The following is a 22,190-nucleotide window of genomic DNA, read 5'->3' as shown; positions in this document are numbered from 1 at the left end:
CAGACCAGTGACGAGCATTAAATCTCCTTCCTCCATTTCTCAAGCTTTCAGATCCATACCTTCCCATAGTCTTGACCACCCAAGGTCTATGTCCCAGCAGGGGTACAGTCTCGTCCATCAGCGGATGGGTCTTCACAAAGTTCAGTACCTCATCTGGCAATGTTGTTGATGTACTAAATCTGGATCCCTGCACAGCACACCCGCCAGGCCTGTACAAATAAGAAACAGGTAAAAGACAGAAGAATAGGCAACGGGGGACTCATTTTCAGGGATGGATCGGTAATTTTTAAATGAAAAGTACTGAAGGAGCTATGGGACATACAGATGGAGCCCATCAGAGACTGCAAAGAAGAGTATCTGCGAAACAGATGCTCAGGAGAGAAGTGCTGCAGTGCTCTACTGGATTTTTGCTTCACATCACCTTGGTTTAGGCACTGCCTCATCCGGTACAGGTGTCCAAATAGACTCTGGGGATTTTTGCTCCTTAAATCGGCCCTCAAAAACATGAGCGAGCTGTTGCATGTCGAACACACAAACTGCAGAGCCTGGGATGCTGCCAGTGAAAAGGAGAAAGAACACGGCGGTGAGAAAACAATTATGTCTTTTCAGTTTTGTGCACACGGCGTATCTCTGGCTACCTGTTTGGGGGTGTGGAAAAGAGACCCAGGATGACGTCCCGTCCCTGCATATGGATGATGTTGCTTGTGGCGTGAAGGAGGTTGAAGTAAAAATGGGAGTCTCCCGGGATGGAGCAGTTGAGGCGTGCCTTTAGGAATGTAGTCCACTGCTTCTCGAGGACACGCTGAGACCCACCCAAGTCTGATTTACACACGCGTGCTACACGGGATACCATAACCTTAAATGCACAAATATAGATATAGAAACATTAAAGGAATGGTTTGGATTTTTTTTTCAGTTCAAGTTTAGTAAATTTATTATCAGTAATAGCTTTAGACACATGTCATATCACAATGAATTTGTGGAAAAGTGAAGAAAATCTTTAGCGTAATGAAAAGCTGGCAGCTTGTCAAACAAAGGTTTAGCTAATTTTCAGAATCAAAACTACAAAAAGTGAAAATTTTCTCTGGTATGTAAAAATACACTGCTTTATCAGCAACATCCATGTTGCTGCTGTGGCATCCCTCAGGGTTCTGTGTTGGTTAGTGTTTTGTTTGACAAGCGGGTTGTCCTATGCTACTTTGCTCAGTATTTTAAAGACTTCCTATGCTGCTTTAAATTTATTCCATTCTGGAAATAACATTACACCCAAGGTAACAGTGTTTCAGCTGAGAGTGGGAAATCTGAAGATTTAGGATGTTGTATGTAAATTGTCTGTTGCATGTTGTGTTCAGTGACCAGGCTAACTACTATCATCAAATCAGCTAATAATAATTTACTTTCATCTGTTCAAACCACTTAGGAATCTGTCCAATTGATGTTCTTTTCATTTAGTATTTGAAAATGTTAAATGCAGTGCAACAATTATATAACCTTTATGCTGATGGCACTCCAATTTACCTTAAACTAGAACTTGACACTGACAGATTCTTGGTCACTCAATGTTTGCCAATGATAAATATAGCACATAACATTTTAATGATAAAACAAACTCAATTTAAACAATCAGGACATTTCTGACATTTTTATATCCCATAAGGTAAAACACCTCTATGGTTGTTTGAGAGGATGAAGAGGGCCTTTAGAAACTCAACATAAAGAGAAAAAAAAAAAAAAAACTCAACATAAAAACGTTGTAGGGCATGGTATTCAGCTGCTGCTTGATTTTATTTTATTTTTCTTCCCGGAAAGTTTTATTTTTTAAAATATATTGTGGGGAAGAAACATTTAGAATTAGAGGGAACAGAAATTCAAAAGTCTTTAAAATAACTAAACTGAATTCATACCAACATTACAAGAAAGAACAAGACCCCTGGCTATGGAGCTTTGGCATGCTATACCTGTTGAGGTGCAAACTGCACAACCCTTGCTCAGGATCCTCCACTCCTGGCTTTATACTGAAGCTCCTCCCACAACAAACCACCGTTAGTTAATTAAACACACAAAAATATTTAACAATGTCCAAATGTATTAACACAACTATGATGTCATTAAATTGTTTGATTGCAAATACACACATTTTTTGAACGGTGTCACAAACAACTCTGGGCAGTGCATTACAAATGGAACATCCCATAATCAGCTTGTCTATTTAAGGCTTCCTGTTCTGGTTTGAAATTCTGCCTTGAAACAATATACCAGTCCACCAAACCCAAAAATGTTTTACTTCTGATTTGGTTGTTGGCCTCTCAGCTGTCATCATGGCATCTACTACTACTACTTTACCAAGTTGAGGAAGAATCTTTTCCTTTCCCAGCAAATACGAAGGTATTTGGCATCCTGCTTTGCAAGAGCAGACTTAACTGATAGAGGATGTCCTTGAGATGAAACAGCTGGTTCTCTTAGGTGGAACTATACCGTACAACGTCATCCAAATATGCTGCAGCATAGGATTCTGCAGCTCCCAGCAACTCATCCATCATCTTTTGACATGCTGCCGCTGCCCCAAATGGGAGAACTGTAAATTGAAAATGTCCACATGGAGTTTGAAATGCTGTCATCCCTTTATTATCATCAGCGTGTATCTGCAGGTATCAGCCAATAGTTCTTAAGAAGTCTAGAGTACCTACATAATTAGGACTACCCAGTCTTTCCACCAAGTCATCAACTCTCGGCATTGGGTACCGGTCCATTTTGCTTCCTTCTTGGGAACCACAATTATTGTGCTACTCCACTGACTAGTTATAGGCTCAACGAGTTATATCTCTTCCATTATGTCCAGTTCTTTCTTTAAGAAAGACAGTCAGGGACTCTGTACGCAGGCTGATGCTAAGGTGTTGGATCCTTTAATGTGAAGTGATAGTTGTCAGCTCTGTCCTTCCAGGTGTCTGAAGAAACAGCTTAGAAGGCAATATTTGAATAGGCTCATTTCTCCTTTCCTCTGACAGGTGACTTAAATCTACCTAATTTTCCTATTCTGTTATTGGCAAATAATGTGGGTCATCATTTTCTTTCACAGCCCACACAAAGAGAGAAAGGAGGTAACGTCACAAACCGCCGTTATGTTTTGGTTTTCATCTGTTTTCATTTTGATTATTTTCTGTGTAATGCTTTGAGCTTTGTTGTTTATTTTATTCTGTTCTGTGCATGTTTTGTGTTATTTCTATTACCACTTTGTTGACCTTTCATTCCTTTATTATCTGCTTGGACTTGTACAGAAATAGCTGGGTGTTTATAAAAATAAATATCTTCCACACATAATTTTTAAAAATAATATTGTTCACGGGATTGTTCTTAGAAAAGTTTTCATTCACACAAACCTTCACAAATAAGTGAGTGTTGTCATAAACATCCCAATCGCATAGGTATGGAGCTAAACCAGTCACAGCTTGCAGTAATATTGAAAAGAGATTTGGCATTGTAAAATCAAATGTTTAAAAATTAAACATTGAAAAATCACTCGCAATGACATTGAAAAATAGATTTGGCATTGAAAATTCAAACATTGTTAGTAGGTAAAAACTTATGTTGAATGATATTCTCATTTGATGTTGCAGCTTTTTTTTAATGAGAGATGTTTTCATTGTCACTACAGAGTTCCTTCAGCTACGATGTCACTACAATCTGGCACTAGTTTGCTGTCTGGGCTAAATTGAAGGCCCCTTCATGGGCCTTCCGTTTTTCCAGTACTCGTCATCTACCTGCAGTGAACTTATGGAAAGTACAGCTGCTCGACCACAAAAAAAGGGTATTATTTTCATTAATATTATTGATCACTGTCATACTGAGCCAGAGCCTAGGATTCCCTGAAAGAAAGTCCCATCTTTTCCTGCTTAAGTGAAAAAAGACGCCGGGATGATTTCGAACCATTACACTCTGGAACCCGTTTTCAAAGACCAAACATTCAGCGTTGTCATGTAAATGAACGGGACCAACGCAAAAACATTGTTCCACTTTCACCAGAATCGTTGTCATGTAAAAAGGGCCTTTTTGGTCCTCCTGTAATTACACCTGTTTCCAAGGCCTTTTATGGAGTCATCTTGTGCCAGACTGCAAGTTTTCCAGCATTTTCTCCACTCAACATGACAATGGAGCATTAGCATAATGTGGAAGTTAGGCAATATGCTAGCATTCACTAATATGCGAGCCTGAGCTTGTTGGTTGACACTTGGATGTTATCTAACATAATGAGTCTATCAACTTTGCCAACAGCAACAACATTTAATTTCCCTCTGGGATAAATAAAGTTATTTTGAATTGAATTGAACAGCAGCTGCTATGCTGTCATTCGCTAATATTCTAACAAAAGCATGTTAGCTAACAGTATCTCAAACTCTTTGCTAATATCAGAGTAGGTGCTCAATATTTGATTCACAATTCACAGAATTATTCTCTCCATTGATTACCATTGTAGGCACTGGTGAAATGTGGTGTGTTGTTTTCTCACACTGAGAAGTGACTGACATTTTTGAAGCATAAGGGTACTGGGCACCAATATTATTATTGCTGATGAATTACCGGACCGAGACTCCTACAAATTTCTAAATTAACTGAACCAGAATCAAATAAAAGATCGGGCATCCCAGTATAAACATTTGCAGTTTGAGTCCTTTTAATCGGCTAAAATGTGGGCTTTGTCAGGCCAGCTGTTAGTCTTCCATCATTCTGAGGATTTCTTCCCTTTTCCACAAACTCACAGCAAAATGGCATCTTTCTACAACAGGAAAGGAAAACTATTTATGACAATACAGTTACTACTCTTTTGCTGATGGAGCAGCCAAACAATAAAGGAGATGATATACAAAAAGGAAAGAACCTTCTCTAGGTGATGAAACTCCATAGCCATCTCTCTGAAGAAGAAATAAATATGAGGCCCCCACTCCATGGCACTCACAAAGTAGGGCTCTGAAAAATAAAAGGTGACAACCCCATAAAGAAAAACAGTCCCTGTAATAACAGCCTCATCAACATGAAACACTGCTATCCACCACACTGACTAATTAAACAGTCCTGTTTAATCAATCCTTCTGGACAACAGGGCACATGCTATATCATGTATTCATCTCGCACTGCGTCGACTTGCCTGAGCATGTGTTTTGTCCCCCCCGTTTAGGCTGCCCTGTTCAGTTGGAGTCTAGTTAAGACTTTGAATCTGTAGGGACTCTGGCTAACCTCAATACATCGCTCTGTTTGAGCACATTCCTATTATAAATAGCCTATTAAGGGGAGGCCTAATAAAAATGTCTGGTTCTGTAAAAACATGCTTATCATTGAGCTCTATAAACCTTTTGTATATATATGTAAAAACCTCCACAGACGTGTGTAATGGCATTAAGCTACTTCGAAGCTTTCTAAATTCCTAAACTTGAAAAATGGGACAATCAACTTTAATGATTTTTCCCCCACACCCATTAATACTGAGCTGTAACAGGTGCTTTCTAAGCTAGCATTGTTAACAGCCTTGCAAAGTTCTAAGTTTCTCATGTTTTGGAGCTCCTGAGTTTACACCTGAGGGAACAGCGTGTTGTTTTGACTACGCCATCAGTACTGGAAAGACATTTTGAAGTGACCTTAGGAGAGGCAGTTAAAGTACATTAGAGTTAGCATTCAAAGAAGGCCAGCCTTGCTAGTTTAATTTTCCTTTAGCACACGAGATTGCGGGGGCTGTTTTAATCATTTGCTTGCTGATTGTCTGTTGAAAGTGTCTTGGCCCTGAAAAATCACTGTGAATGTGCCTGTGCAAAAAAAAAAAAAAAAGTACCTCTGAACCATTTAGAGTCGTGCTTCACTGTGCGGAGAGCTGGGCTGTCGCCGAGGCTTCGGTAGATCACCGCGTCAATGGCCAGAAAATCTGTCACAGTGCCGGTAAAAAGACTTCCATCTGAAAGAGTGGGAACGAAAAAGAAAGCGAGAGAAAGTTAGAGAGAGAGAGAGAGAGAGAGAGAGAGAGAGAGAGAGAGACGATTGCAGGAGATTAGGGAGAAGAGTTGTGAGATTCAGATGGAGAGATAGCACAAGGTCAGAAAGATTAAAACCAAACAAGCAATGCAGGAAGAGGTCTGGATATAAATCATTTGTAAAGGTAAACCTAAGGGTGCAGCCATTTGGGAGTCTGGAGCTGAAAACTGACTTCAACATCTGTTAAAAAATGGATTCTTTGCCTTCAGGGTGGAACGCCAGCGTCCTACCTGCAAATAACGCCACGTTAGCGTGTCGGGGATCATACGGACACCGGGCCATCCCGCTGACGGGCTCCCCTGCCATTTCTAGAGTGTCTCGCTGCAATAAGAGGAGAAAGATAAAGGTAACCCAACTGGGAGATATACAGATTCTCACAGAGGCAGATTGATGAATACTAACAGTGTAGTTGGCACACAGTGGGTTGTAAGCATTTGTTCCACATACAAACAGGCCATCGTGCTGGCTGAGCAAGACCTTGATGAAATTACGACACTCTCCCTGCATGAAAGAAGAAAGAGAGGAGATCAGACGAAGGAAAGAAAGCTCAGGGCAATGCAAAAAGGAGCATTATGAACCGTTAAGAATCAGAGAAAGAAATGTGACAACAGCTCTGAGGTGAGACAAAACCAATCCAACAATCGGGCTCTAACTATGTCGTCGTCTTTAAAGTAATGGCTGCAGATTTTCGTTTAAAAACGCTGTCAGTGAACCTTCTTGACGCCATTATCTTGACGCCATTATCTCTTCAGTTCATCTGTTGGACCAAGTCAGACGAATGTCCAACAGATGAAATGTTCCTCTGTAGATAAATCAGTATATATATATATATATATATATATATATATATATATATATATATATATATATATATATATATATATATATATATATATATATATATATATATATATATATATATAGTACTTTCATTCAAGCGTAAACGAAAGCCCTACTGCTAAAAATATATTTGTTTTAATTAGGGCTGGGCAAGTTAACGCGTTAATGTCGCGTTAATTCATTACACTATTAACGGCGATATTTATTTTATCGCGCATTAACGCATGTTGCTCACATGCTTTCAGTCAGAGTGTCAGTCAGCACGTGCGCTGACTGCAGCGCGCTGTGTCACGGCAGCACTCTGCTGCTCCCCCTCCTCTCTCGTACATGGCTCAGCGGCGCCAGCCAATCAGCACGCAGGCTCAGCCTGGCCCGCCCACTCAGCTCTCACACAAACTTAACACACAAACAGCTGAGAGAGACCGCAGCAGCGGAAAACACGAACAGGGGAAGTAGCACCGTTTGGCTTTATTTTAATACCGTAAATGAAATCAAGCTGTATGTTTTGTAAAAAGCCGGTTAATTTCAGTGGAAACACAACAAATTTATCTAAGCACATGAAAAAACATGAGCAAGAAAAGACGTCGAGCCACAGAAACGGAGAGAGGAGACGAAACTTCTGTCATTGCCCCGACAGACCCACAGACTGACGTCTCTGACTGAGGCGTTTCAGTCCTCCATGGAACATCCAGGTAGATCAGTGGTCATCTTCAGCAGCAGTTCATGTTAACTTTCAAAGTAGATATTATCTATCAGATGTTACTGGAGCCCACACAGAAAATGTAATTAAGACCTTGAAAGAACCCAGTACATATATTAAAAAGTGTTATTTAAGATAAGATAACATTAGCTAATCCATTTTTTATCCCACGACGGGGATATAGGATTAAAGCAACAGGCAGGTGCACACAGCACAGACAAAATTACATAAGGATTGAAATATATAAGAGGTGGATTAGCGAAAAAACACTGAACATAACATTATTATTATTATTATTATTATTATTATTTAATTGTATTAATAAAATAAAAACCACAAAACCCAAAAGATAACCCATGATACATCAAGCTTAGGGACTGGCTAATACAAAGCAGGTCAAAAAAGGCCATATTTTGGCTGCAGTGCTTGCTGTTCTCTTATGAAGAAAAGATCAACTAGTGCACTAAATTCAATAGATGGGTTGAAAATATCCAGTATAAAATACAGAGATTCCCAGGGCATGAAGTATACAGTTAAGTTGACTTTTTTTGGTGTGTGTGTGTGTGTGTGTGTGTGTGTGTGTGTGGTGGCGGCAGGTGTAGAGGGGGGGCCCAAAAAGACTGCTTTGTCCCGGGCCCTAGCAAAGCTGTCAGCTGGCCTGGTTGTTACCACTGCTAAGTTAAACTTTCTTATCACCGGAGCACCTTGAGCTTAACATATCACTTAAATGCCAAACACACTGTAGACATCACCAAACAATTCAATGACTCAGAGAAGCTAACCAATGTAATGGCGAAGTGGATAGCTACTGTAGACCTTTTTTGTGCTTCACACTTTGGTATTGAACATAAAATGGTAATGCTGCTCCCTGCTGTTACCTCAGAAATTGCCTGTTTTTGGTAGATTTTTTCCCCATAAAGAGAATTTCCTGTCAGTGGCAATAAGCTTTAATTTATTATTATTGCTATTTTTTGTTTTACATGTTTAAGTTGAGCTTTACACTAAATATGTATTACTGATAAGTGCTACAAATGTTACAACACTTTTGTTCATATGGCAGCAGAACATTAATTAATAAAAAGTGCTCTTTACACTACTTTTGAATTCATTCTTGGAGTTTGCGCATACAACGCGATTAATCATGATTAATCGGGCAAATTATGCGATTAATCGCGATTAAAGATTTTAATCGTTGCCCAGCCCTAGTTTTAATACAGGTTCAGCTTTGTTTGTCAGAAATCAGCAAATTGGGCTTCTTCCCAGACCATTTTCCAACCCTCTCATTTATGTTCATCATAAGTACATGACCAGAACTTACTTTTAAATAAAAACTATACATTTACGCCTCAAAATGGCTGAGTAATTCCAGCACCTTTATCTTTTAAATAAGTGCGGATGCAACATATTTAATACAGCTCCACTTCTGCCTGCACAGCTCACTAGTGGCTAATAGTATTTCACTAACGCTACGCTAATCTTGTTCCGGATCTAATTTTTGTTCATCTTTTCTTGTTTTACTTTCTGTTCTTTTTCTCTGAGCTTATTGCGTTAACCTGTGATAGATTAGTTTTCTGTGCACTTATAGTCCAATCTTCCCCCCTGATAGAGTGAGACATGTTCATTTCTAACCTACCTCTCATTTTTCTTAGTTGACAAATAAGTCCTTGTTTGCAACTCGACAAGGTTTTAATCCTTATAAAATGTCTGTGACATGCCTTGATAAAAACCCAACAAGATTCTAGCACCATCTTAATCCCGTTTTTAAAGCTCTTTCCTTCGCTGCTTGTGTTGAGGACCCTTAATTATCCGTACAGATAACCAGATAACAAATTTGATCATATTTTATATCAGAAGCAGCCAATAAGGTTTCATCAGGTTTGTCACAAACATGACAAGCACTTTTATTCTGACATGAACATAACATGTTCAGTGCCTGGCAAAAGTATTCAACCCCCTTGGCATCTTTCATGTTATGTTGCCTCACAACCTGGAATTACATTTTTTCAGACTTGTTTGAGAGTTTGCATCCTTTCATTTACAGAACATGCTCACAACTTTGAAGACGTATTATTTTTTTTTTGGCATCGTGAAGCAAACAACAAATAGACCAAATCAACCAGACATTACTGCATTAATGCTCAATCCCCATACAATCAATACTTTGTAGAGCCACTGTTTGCTGCAGGTGGTTTTGGATTGGTCTCTATGAGCCTGTCGCATCTTGCCATTGAGATTTTTGCCCATTCCTCAAGACAAAACTGCTCCAGCTCCTTCATGTTGGATGGGTTTTCAATTGTGTTCAGGGATCTTCAAGTCCAACCACAGATTCTCATTTGGATTGAAGTCTAAATTTTGATCAGGCCATTCCAACACATTTAAGTTTTTCCCCTTAAACCACCCCGGTGTTGCTTTAGCAGAGTGCTTCGAGTCATTGTCCTGCTGGAAGGTGAACCTCCATCCCAGTCTCAAATCACAGGCAGACTGACAGGTTTTGCTCAAGAACATCCCTATATTTAGCTTCATCCATTTTGCCCTCGACTCCGCCCACTTTCTCAGTCGTTGCTGCCGAAACACATCCCCATAGCATCATGTTGCCACCACCATGTATCACTGTGAGGATGGTGTTATTGGAGTGATGGAGTGATGGCTTTATGTCACTCATAGCATTTCCTTGGTGGCTGAAAAGTTTAGTTTTAGTCTCATCTGATTATACATTCCTCCATCCATCTGGGAACCAAAGATTTTTTGTGTTTTCTCATAACCCCCCTCTGACTTGTATTCTCAAAAGGTTTTTTTACTGTCTTGTTTGGAGAGCTCCTTGGTCTTCATAGTGTGAGACCTCTTGCTTAGTGGTGCTGCAGTCTCTGGTGAAAAGGCCCAGAGGCCTCTGTGTAAACTGACAGATCATGTGACATGGGTAGACTTCATTTCTCTAATAATATGAGTTCTGAAGTTAATTTCTTGCATGAGAACATTTTAGGGGCTTCAGAGCAAGAGGAGGTGGATACATTAGCACAATGGATATCAGTTCATATGTATCCAGTTTTAAGTATTCAGTTTTTAAATTTTTCATAGATATTTAGCTCCTTTAACTTCACCAAACTAGACTATTATCTACAGATCCATAACACAAAATAAGTTTAAAAACATTTAAACTGCAAGATGGATTATAACAAACTAGGTAAAAACCCAAGGGGGGTGAATACTTTTGCGAGGCATTGTAATGTATCAGCCAACTGGGGAGTTAAAACACCAGTTTACGTACATTTGTAATTACACTGTTAAATAAGACCCACAATAAACCTCAGATTCGATTCTATGTTATTTTGCTATAGCGTTCTTACAGGATAAAAAGTCTTTGAGAATTGTGGTGTGTAAGTTTAAAGCAGCAACTTCTATACTTGAAAAATACTGCTGTGGTAAGAAGATGACCTACAGAGAAAACTACACCAGTGATAATGTTTATTCCTTTGATACCAGCAAGAATGTTTTAGAGCTAAAATGTGGGTGCTAAACAAGTGTTGGAGCTTTATGCCCAAAACCTACTAGCGTCTGTACGTCTATATGTTTGTCGGATACATCCAAACCCGTCTTCATGTGAATGGGGCCTGAAACGTACTAATTATAATGATACTCTCTTTTATCTTGTTGTAATTGACTGATTTAGGTCCATAGCTAATGAAAATGTTGCATTTAAGATTATAATATTACATGAGACCAATGAAACAAAAAATTTTAATACAAATGTGAGCGTAATGAAAAATATGTTAAATGCTTGCTTGAAGGTTATTTTGAAACAACGAGCCTTATCGTAGCTTATATTCTGATTCTTTTTAATATGGCTGTAGATGAGCAGCCCCGACCAAAGAAGAGACCTGTTAAATTTGTCCATAGAAATGAATAAAAATTCTTCTGGCAAGAAATAAATTATTATCCTCTCAATTGAATGGCTAAAATTACATAAAGGTGTATCACATCAGGTGTGCATGATAAGAATGTTACGTTAAGGAGCCATCCAATGGCTCGAGAAATAAGAACGCAGCAGCTAATGAGACTGGTAAGGGATTTCAAGAGATCTAAAATTTTTTTAGCTATTCCAGTGTATCTACAAATCGAGGACATTCAAAGGAACTCTTAAGCATGCCCAGGTCTGGACCATCCATGCATGTTCACCTTGAAAATAGAAAAGAAAAGGACGGAAAAAAAGGAAGAAAAATGGTATGTTTGAAATTAATCACTGTCTTTTAATCTGAAAATTGTTAAAAAAGTTGTCAACTTTTTCAAAGGTATTCTTTAAAAAAAAAAAATCCAGTCCCGGTAGGATGAAATGTCACAGGTTTATATCACAGGTAAAAGTCACATTGACTTCCAGCAGTGATGAAATGTAGTGTAATGACTTAAAGCAAGGTAATAAAAACTATTCCATGGTGTTACAGGCTCGTAAATTACCTTTTACTCTAATTCCCTCAGCACTAAGCCTATTCCAATGACTGATAGTTGTGTTTGCAAGTACTTCGGTTTATGGTTATGTACAGTTTTAACTAATCTAAGTTAAACGTTATTCTGCCTCACACACATGCTGCCTCCACACCTAAAGGCGCTCTATTGTCCTCACATCTTTGTTCCCGTTTCATCACAGTTTAATTCTACCTGTCTTCCCTCCTATAGTCTCATCTTTTGATCTGCGCCCAGCTGCCCTCTTCTCTTTATCTGTTTCTTTCACTCGTTTTTTATTTTTCCCCACCTGTTTTCAATTACAGCTTCTTCCCCGAGGCTGCGTCGCTTAACTCTTCTCTGTTTGCTCAATACAAGTTTCTCTGCGCGATAAATCTTCTTCCACAAGTTACGCCGGGATTGACTTTTGCCAGCGAGCCAGCTGCATTCGTACACTTCTCTTTTTTTTTTTTTTTTGTTAAGCAATACCTCTTTGTTTGCTCGTGTCTTTTTGAAGGCTATCGATGCTGTATGAAATTGTGAGGAAATCAATGCATGCAAAACAAATGCCTTCCAAGCTTCTTTCAGCTCTCGTAAGGTTTTCCCCGCGCCAGCTTTTGTGGATAATTTACTGCTTTTGTACCAACTAAACCAAATTTGTGTTAAGCCTCATTTACAGGTGCAGTCAAAGGAGAGGAACGGTCCTTAAAGAACGATTGTGCGTTTGAACGTTTTACCTCATGTTTGCCCTTCATCCGACACACCCGGATGTCGTTCTTGTTGGACTCCCAGGTCCTTTTCTGAAACACACAAACCGTGTGTAGAATTCACTCATTTTGTACAGGCATGTAAAATGAAATAGTTTTTCTCAAAGACCCATACCTTGCTGTAGAACATCTCTTCGCCTGCCATGTTGTCCAGCTCCACTCTGTACAAGTCATCCCTGCAAAACACAACAAATCGTTCACATTTGTTGTGCTGTGGAAAAAGTCTTTGTTTTCCTATAGATTTTTGATGTTTTTACTATTTTGTCACTCTTAAATGTTTCAGATCACCAACAAATGTCTATATAGAACAATACTAATACTAAATTGTGAGTTTCTTTGTTAAGGGAAGAAAGCCATCAAAACCAATCAGTCCCTGTGTGAAAAATTAAGGAAACTGGTTGTGCTGCCTTTGTCAGAAACAACTGTCATGTGTTTCTGAGCTTAAACTGGACTTTGACAGAGCTATTTCAAAACGTTCAGTCTTTTCTTTTATTTTGGCTATTTAAAGGTGGACTTACTGGTGTGCACTGGAACATTGGTTAGCTCTATAATCCGACTGTCCTTAGGTTTAAGGTTGTGACTTCAAGGACATTCCCATGTATGATTATTTTTTTTTAAATAGAGAACATGATTCATGCTTCCATCATTTAATGTAAGGTGTCCAGGTTCTGTAGCAGCAAAGCAGCCTGGGACCATCACACCACCACCATATCTGACTGTAGCTATGATGTTCTTTTCTGAAATGCTTTGTAAGTTTTGTGCTAAATATAATGAGTTGCACGCCTTCCAAGAAGCTCCAGTTTTGTCTTGGGGAGAATCTTTTGACAATGTGTAAACTGGTCTGGTTTGGTGTTTGACCTCAACTGAGGCCAGTGGTGGTCCTCGACCAAATTTACCAGACGGGCCAGGGTTTTTTCAAGGGGGCACAAAACAAAATAATAAAAAAAGGGAAAATATTTTACTGTTTAATATATTAATGGAGTCGCAGAGCCAAAGGGCCACTTGCGGCCCTGAAACTGCAGGTTGCAGACCCCTGGTCTAGCAGATGAAAACTGGGATCCTACCTCAGTACGGCTGAAGCTAAATGTGAAACACTCTAATTTTTTAAATCATTGTTAAAGTTAAAAAAATTAAACTCAGTTACAGTTTTCTCTGCCAGCGCATATTATCATGAGAGATGAATTTAGTCTTATATCTCCACGACCAGTTCTACAGGGCCACTGGCCTCTGTTGGCCCCTGTCTAGAAACTAGCTATGGTGAGGCCTGCAATACTTTAGCTGTTCCTTTGGGTTATTTTAAGAGCTCCTACGTGAGATATCCCCTCTAAAAAGAGAATGCAGCTCCAACTTAAATGAATTGCTTAAATTGGTAACAAGTAACTGAATGAAGTTTACCCAACTTGACCACATGTAAACTGAATAAATTAAGTTAGATCCAACTATCATTCAGCATGAAAAAAAAAAAAACCTGAATGTTTTGCATGTTGAACTTGCTTAGATAATTGAGAAATTTTAGAAGGAAAACTCTACTTTAGGTAAATAAAACATTGCATCAGTAAGACAGGCCAAAGATAATGGAAGATTTATGGATAAGCATAATGTTTCTGCCACATGATTGTCTCATTAGTATTTGCTTTAAAAAGCGATCACATTGATTTTGCTAATGAGGTGACTGGGGAGTAAGCATCACAGTGTTTTCTGCAGCAGCCCTCTTTCATTTATGCTTGAATGAAAGTACTGTTGTTGACTTTGAAAAATTTATCAAAATGTAATTTCATTCAGACAGCCATCTGCGTGTGTTTTTATTATGAGTCACCCACTGACAATATTCAGATTAAATGTTCTGAAAGCATGGCATTAAAGCAGTTTTTAGTTTGTTTTGGTTTCAATATGGCATGGTTGAAATTACCGTGGAGCAGTTTTAACATGTTAACTACAGCAAACAACATTTTTTAAGCATTTGTCTGGGGAAGAACCAAAATTTTATACATTTCTGGAGAACTTTTTGAATCTGGTTCAAGCCTTTACTCCAGATGCAGCGGTGTAACATTTCCAGCTGTGAGCAGGTCTACAGAGTGCTAACACCATGATGTAAAGATTCATAACTTTGGAGAAAGTCTGGACTGTATTGGTAGGAAACGTTCATAGGCATTTATAGTAGTGGTTTACTGGAAATACCCTTAACCCCCCACAGGTATAATTTCTGGAACCATTAAAATGTATTTAATTTTATTTCCTGTTCTGTTTCTTTTCTAATAAAATCAGCATAGATTAAGCCAATTAAATCTGCAGACATCTGACTAAGAAGTGTAAAAACCAGCAAGTGCACAACATCCACTTTTGGTTTTCCATGACTCGTACATCTGTTAAGTCTCAACTGGACAGTGCATATATTTGCTTGGTGTTGCAAGATTTTTATCTTATCTTTTCTTTCAGCTTCAATTGTCGGAGAAGATGACTAGATCTCCTGTTCAGCAGGAGAGAAAGCTCCAGACTGGGACATGAAAGAAGTGAAGTCAGGCACCAAAACATTGCACTGTGGTTTAGTTGTTTCAAAGCAGTTACAATCTAAAACACAGGCAAACTCATTTCACATGTCATGGAAATGAGGAACTGTAACATATCTTATACATATACTCCCCCTGTGATTCTTGCACAGAACTGATTGTCTGTCTGCAGACAGTTAACAAAAACTAACTGTGATTAAACTAATACAGAATGCTGGGAATACTCTGCCAATCAAATGTTTAGCAGTCTTCCACCACAAAGCTCCGCCTTAAAGTGGAGAGGTGGCCTAGTAGTTAGAGCAGGGCGCTTGCATCCTGGAAAGGCTGTAAGTTCTCTGATTGGAATCCCACAGACTGCCCTTCTAGGTACCCGAGCAAGACCTTTAACCCCAGAAATGCTCACATGGTGCTGCATAGCGGCAGCCCATTGCAGCTACATTTTATTGCAATGTAGCAATGACGAATAAAGATTATAATTTATATTACAATAAAGTTCCCGGTGATCTTAAAATAAACCGTGCTGTGCCAGGGTTGTTTTCCAGGGTCCAATTTCTCCCTCTGAAACCTGGCTTCACTTCACCCCGACTGGAGAAAATGATCCTGATTGACGGAAACAGTTCATGCAGTCAAAACATACCTGGTGCCTTGGCACACAGTTCTCCTGAGGTAAATTTAAAGAATCAGGTCAATTTTGATGCGCATGTAATCATTGTGACCATGTGATCTTTTTATTTGTATCCCTGGGAAGGAGAGGGGCTGGGGAGGGGATTTTCAATCTATGGAACTGAGTCTGCCTATAGTTCAAAGATAATCTTCTACCACTCTAAGGGGATTTCTTAAAGACGATAATGAACAGATTTGCAGCTTTTACTTGACATTTAAAATCAACAGTGAATAAATTATCGCTGGAATAAAATGACAACGTCCTCCTGACGAGTGACAGCAGATGGGATGAAAGCAAACACATATTAATGCAAACGCGTCACGGCCGGAGGCGGTTGCTGTTGGTTACCTGGCTCCGATGTACAGCGTGCGGTTGACTTGGAGGACCGTTTGGATGTGGAGCTCCTGCCTCTGAGCGGAACGATGAGCTCTGCCCAGGAACACGGGGTATCTCCTCACCACTGCCGTGGTTACACAGACATAGGAAATGAGAGAAGTGAGATGCATGGCAAATGAAAATGCACGAGCTCGGCTCAAGGACTTCCTGAGAACGGTGGGCAAAAGGAGCACCTTTTTCGCTTCTATAGCCACCAGAATTACACAGGCAGGCTGTAAAACACCTTCTCTAACCTTCACTTTAATAGTGTCTTCAATCATTCTTGATGGCTTTGTTAAGGCAAACACAGATAATAGGGAGAGAGGAATGCGAAAGCATACTAAACACTGTTATCCTGTTTGTTCTTTCTCGACGTGGTTGTTTCCTGCAGGCCTGTAATGCAGCTCTTTACTTTTCTGCTGTGAATAAAAATGTTCTTTATCTCCTGTCGTCATCTTAAGTTCTAAATTACAGAGAAGCTGCGCGTTTTAGACTGTAAGAAAGCTTTGAGGAGAAGATCTCTGCAGGGAGTCTTTTACTTCAGGAGACAGATTAAATGTCTCTCTGGTCTTCATTTGAGGATAAAGACAGACATTCATCGCCACATGCCTTCTCCCAACCACAGTCGTGTGAAAAATTAGAACTCCCCACCACAGACTGTTATTTATATATATATTTGGACACGTACATGTCATTTTTTTATTTATATCAATAAAAAGTTCAAGTAATATAAATAAACAATTAAATTACAGAACATTCCTTTTAATATTTCTGCCAACAACTAGAATCAATAAAAGAAGTATCCCATACACTTGATCGGAAGATTGTTATAAAGCAATTTAAAGGAGGTTCCCCCCCTTTTTAAACCTCAGTTTTGCTGTGCTACTGACTGTTGTAGCAGGAGTGAACGCCACGGTGAGATCAAATTCTATATAAGGCCTTCACAAAGGAGATTCTAGCAGCTTATGAGCCTGGTAAGAGATTTAAAGAGGGCTCATAAAACTACTGCCAACAGGCACAGGTCTGGCCGGCCAAGCAAGTTCCACCTAAACACAGACCACAAGATGCTACAAGAAGTCTCCAAAACCAGAAAGTGTCATCCTGGGACCTACAGCTACCGTTGAGAATTAAGTGGCTGTCAGTGTAGCGTGCACAAGCTGGGAGCTGTGCAAAAAGTAAAGCTTTGTACTCTAGAGGGGGAAAAAAAAAACATGAAGGCCAGAATAAAGTTTGCCAGAGAGAACAAAGACAACAATGTTCTTTGGACAGATGAGTTTAAAACTAAACTCTTTGTTACTATTTGAATTATTTATTAATCCTTTGGGATTAATAAAGTATTTTTGAATTTGCATTGGATACCAAAACAGAAGATGAAATATGATAAAACCCAAAAGGAAGCCATCACAGAAGCCAACATGATTTCCACTATTTATCAGAAGGTACTTGAGGATATTTTAGACCACCTGTAAGAAAAAAATTTAAATCCAAAGCAGAACATTGCCCAGGAACATGACAATGATGTAAAAGGCTTGGATCAAGTGAAAGCGCAGATCTTGATCTCATCGAGATGCTGTGGGGTGACTTGAAATGGGCAGTAAAGATGTACAAAAAACCCCAAAAACAAATAAAAATCCCTAAACACCCCACAGCTAATAAGGAGTGGGTCAAATATTTCTCAGGCTGTCAAAGAGATGCAGATGCTACAAAAACATTCATTCAGCCAAAGTAACACTACTGGAGGGTAGGGTGTCCTAACATTTTTTATCAGATAGAAAACACATTGTTGTTGACATAGTTTGTTAATTGAGTAAAACAAGATTGTCGTTTATGTTCACTTAAATCATGTCCTTTTCTAGGGATAGAAAAATAACATCAGATAGTATCACATACATCAAATTGTGAACATTTCTTAATAAAGAACCAAGTATTTAATGCTTTGCCCTAATTTTATCATACAACTGTGCTTCCTACATTACCTTTTAACTTTCTTTACTTCCTTGAATCTCTTGTCGGTCTACCCTCTCGCTTGATTAGGGTCTCCGATTTGAAAATCCAGTCGTTTGCATAAAAATGAATCTAACGGGCTACCACATGCATAAAGAGTGAACTTTCTCCATTTATCTGTATGCGCGGGCCGCTCTAAACCAGCTTCTCACCGAGGCTCTGATCCTTGACCTCCGATTTCCACATCCTCCACAGAGCCATTCATCAATGCCGCACATCCACCCATCCACCCAGACACTCCCCCCCACCTCATACAGAGGGGAAGGACACATACCCTCTATGGGGACGTAGCTGAGTGGACCTGGCTCCTCTGGGAATGAGCCATCAGCCAGCTGAAGCAGCAGGAGGAGAAGCGCTAGGGGAGGAGCCACTGTTGCCATGGCAGCAGCACACATGCACTGTTATTGAAGAGAGACACAGAGAGAGAGAGAGGGAGACATTATTCATTTTGTGCAAATTATTTCATGTGTGCATGGGTGAGAGCGCGTCACTGTAGTGCCATTTTGGATTTTTCAGCACAGAAGGCTTGACCGAGAAGTTTCTGCTTGTCTCGGCACATTTGTGCGCGTACGTACAGCTGACTGCTACAAATCTGGATTTAGGAGAGGGAGAAAGGTCCTTCTATTGTCTGTTTCAGAGGTGACGCCACTTATTAAACAGTTTGAATTACGGTGAAAACAGACAGCCAAATGATGGTCGGAGATGACTCAGCGGGGTTATTAGGTTCAAAAAACACGAGCGTGATAAAAAAGGAAGAGAGGGATGCGTACACAACATGATGTATTTCAGAACACTTGAAAAATATTTAGAACAGAGTTATAGTGAGTTGGCAGGAAAGATTATTTTATATGTTTATCAATATTTTCATCGGATCCATTTGATTTACCTGCCGTAAAAATCAGGAGCTCACACTTTCAATTTAAGTGCAGGATTTCAAATGTTTGCTCTCAAAACTTGGGATGCTTCTGCTTTCTTTCAAACATGCTCTGCCTTAAATCTTTGTGTCCGCACTCAGACTTATAGCCAGCCGGCCCACCTTCTGCCTGTATGCAGACAGGAGGGGCATCAGCTGGTCCACTGGTGCGGTCAGAACCACCTGGAAACCGATCCGCTCAAGTCTCAGGAGATGACGTGGATTTCCAGAGAACACCTCCCACGCCGTCTCCCCTCACCATCCTCAACAGCACTGTGTCCGCTGTGGATCACTTCCGCTTCCTAGGAACCACTGTTTCTCCGGACCTGAGATGGTCGTCAGGCACAGAGAGGCTGTGCCTCCTGCGGCAGCTCAAGACCAACCTTCCACAGGAGCTGCTGGTCATCTTCTACTCTGCCATTATTCAGTCTGTTTTACGCTCATCCATCACTGTGTGGTTTGGCTCATCCACAAAATAGGACAGGTCTAAACAATTAGGTCCGCAGAGACGATCACCAGGCCGACTTCCAAGACTTGTAGAGGTCTAGAGTCCAGAAAAGGACAGCTAACATTTCCGCAGGTCCTACACACCCTGGATACAAGCTATTGAGATTACAATTTTCACGCCGGCGCTACAGAGCGGTATTAGCCAAAACCGACCTACACAGAGACAGTGTCTTTGCTTTCCTGCCAAACACAACGAACACAGCCCAAGATCTAAGTTATAGCCCTGTGAAACAAAATAAGCACTATTACGACCCACCTTTCTTTTTTCTTTTACAGTCTTTTTTTTTTTTTTTTTTAAATCTATGACGTTATGGACTGGCAACCCGGCCAGGGTGTGTGTGTGTGTGTGTATATATACACACACACACACACACATACACATATATAGATATAAAAGTATAGATATAGATATATAGTGAGAGAGAAGCCTGCAAATTCCCTAGTTGGACACACAGTGGCAGCATCACTGGTCCAGAAGGATTGGCTTAAAAGCAGAGGACGAATTTCATTGGAATGTAAAGTTGTAATGACAAATCAAGACGATGTTTATTGTGCACATACTGTTCCATTTATCCCCCGACTGCTACATTCCAACCAGTAATGTAAATGTTTATTAAATCTTACTATACACTGCAAAAACGGATCTAAAAATAAGTAAAATATTCTTAAATTTTGTGTTTTTGTCCTAGATTTGAGCAGGTACATAATATTATCTGCCAATGGAATGAGTATTTTGACCCCTAAAATAAGATAATTAGACATCCTGCACTTGAAATACGATGATGGAGATGAGTCGTTCCTATTTTAAGTGCAAAACTGTTATTCCATTGGTAGATCATCTAATTTACGTGCTCAAATCAAGAACAGATACACTCATTGTAAGAAAATATTACTTAGTTTTAGTTCCGTTTTTGCAGTGTGTGTCAAGCAGTAAAATGGGTCAAATATAAATGAAATGACAAATACATATAAAATACCTACATATAAAAAATAAAAATTACATGAAAATTGGCATGTAAAATATAAAATTCCCAAAAAGTTCTGGTGCAACCAATTATGTTCAAAACATACATGATTATTAAAATGAAGTCTAAGCGTCACATTCTAAGCATCCCATGATCTCTCACCATAAACACACCTTTTGTGAAAGACCCCAGAGGCTGCAGCCCCACTAACTAAGAGGCATCATACCATGAAGACCAAGGAGCTCCCCAAACAAGTCAGGGTGGATTATGAAAACAAATACTGAAATCTTTGTTCCCCTAGAGTGCAATCAAATCCATCATCTTCAAATGGAACGCACGTGGTACGACAACAACCCTGCTAAGAGGGGGTCGCACACATGGGGGGTGAAAAGTGATGCATGCTGAAGTGTTTGGTGACTTTGGCCAATTTATAAGCTGCATTTCCATCACAAATGTGCACAGAACAACAGAATTTTGCAATTGTGGTGTTTCCATTAAATATAAATGCAATTAAAATCACACATTAATCTGATTGTTGACAATAGGTTTAGTATTTCTGTTTGAGAATTTTCCATTTTGAATGTAAGATTTGCCTGGGCTTATGGAGCCCTACTTCCTTTTTTGGCCACTGCGAGAAAAACTCACATTTCTCTGCTGTTTCGAAATTTAATATGTTGGTAATACCACAGTCGCAAACTCCATGTAAAAAGCTTTTAACATTTAACAACATCTAAAAAACTCCTGAGTGCTTTACAAAACAGCTGGATTTAGACACAATAAATTTGCATCCAGGTAAAGTATTGGGTCACTTCTGGAAGCAATTTGTTGAGACCAATTTAATTTTAGGGTTCCAGAGTAAAGGGGTGTAGAACAAATGCCACACTTGTACGATTTCTATTTGTAAGATAATATGACAATCCTGAATCTGTTTTCTTCCACCTCATAATTAAACATTGTTTTATGTCGGTCTATCATATAAAAATGCAACAAAATGGTTTGTGATAACGAATATGTAAAAATGGTCAAAGAGCATAAATCGCAAGGCAACGTCATCAATAAAAATAAAAGAAAAGTGTTTTTTTTCTCAAAAATAAAGATGCATCACCAGTGGACCATTGATTTCTGTGAAAATTATTCAGCCAATAATTGCAGTAAATGTAAATATAACTTAGGTAGAACATCATCAATGCATTAAAGAACATCTTTAGTGCATTGATGAAAAAATAAGAAATGAGAATACTGTGAACACACTGTTTGCCATTAATTTCAGAAGGTGAAACTCATCTAGCTTGATTATAGATAGAGTGAAATGTTTGACACCTTTATTTCTTGTCATTTGGACAATTATGGCTTACAGAAAATCAAAAACCCAAATTAATTGTCTTGGAAAATTAGAATATAGTGAAAAAGTAAAAATACTGGAAACTCATTGTGTCACAGGAGTGTAAGCAGATGTAATGGTTACTAAGTAGCCTCTCAGTTTGGATCAGAACGAGACA

The 22,190-nt window shown here is 39.3% G+C and overlaps 1 protein-coding gene across 3 annotated transcripts in view; it reads right to left on the bottom strand.

Annotated features, from left to right (window-relative positions):
* Positions 1-22,190, bottom strand: part of LOC105934230 (semaphorin-6B) — a 54,863-nt gene that overhangs the window by 10,050 nt on the left and 22,623 nt on the right. For 2 of the 3 annotated variants that reach the window (XM_012874129.3, XM_021322341.2), the window contains exons 2-12: positions 18,581-18,704; positions 16,276-16,387; positions 12,872-12,932; positions 12,727-12,789; positions 6,418-6,516; positions 6,246-6,336; positions 5,819-5,938; positions 4,874-4,962; positions 639-856; positions 422-553; positions 60-209 (exon numbers count right to left, since the gene is read on the bottom strand). In XM_012874129.3, coding sequence (XP_012729583.2) covers positions 60-209; positions 422-553; positions 639-856; positions 4,874-4,962; positions 5,819-5,938; positions 6,246-6,336; positions 6,418-6,516; positions 12,727-12,789; positions 12,872-12,932; positions 16,276-16,387; positions 18,581-18,701 — 1,256 coding nt within the window. In that variant the 5' untranslated portion in view covers positions 18,702-18,704. Of the gene's footprint in view, positions 1-59; positions 210-421; positions 554-638; positions 857-4,873; positions 4,963-5,818; positions 5,939-6,245; positions 6,337-6,417; positions 6,517-12,726; positions 12,790-12,871; positions 12,933-16,275; positions 16,388-18,278; positions 18,542-18,580; positions 18,705-22,190 lie in introns of those variants that run through there. The other variant, XM_036138049.1, reaches the window with a different exon arrangement.

The sequence above is a fragment of the Fundulus heteroclitus genome, chromosome 6, assembly GCF_011125445.2.
Source record: "Fundulus heteroclitus isolate FHET01 chromosome 6, MU-UCD_Fhet_4.1, whole genome shotgun sequence".
NCBI lineage: Eukaryota > Metazoa > Chordata > Actinopteri > Cyprinodontiformes > Fundulidae > Fundulus > Fundulus heteroclitus.
This window is presented reverse-complemented; position numbering and strand designations above follow the sequence as displayed.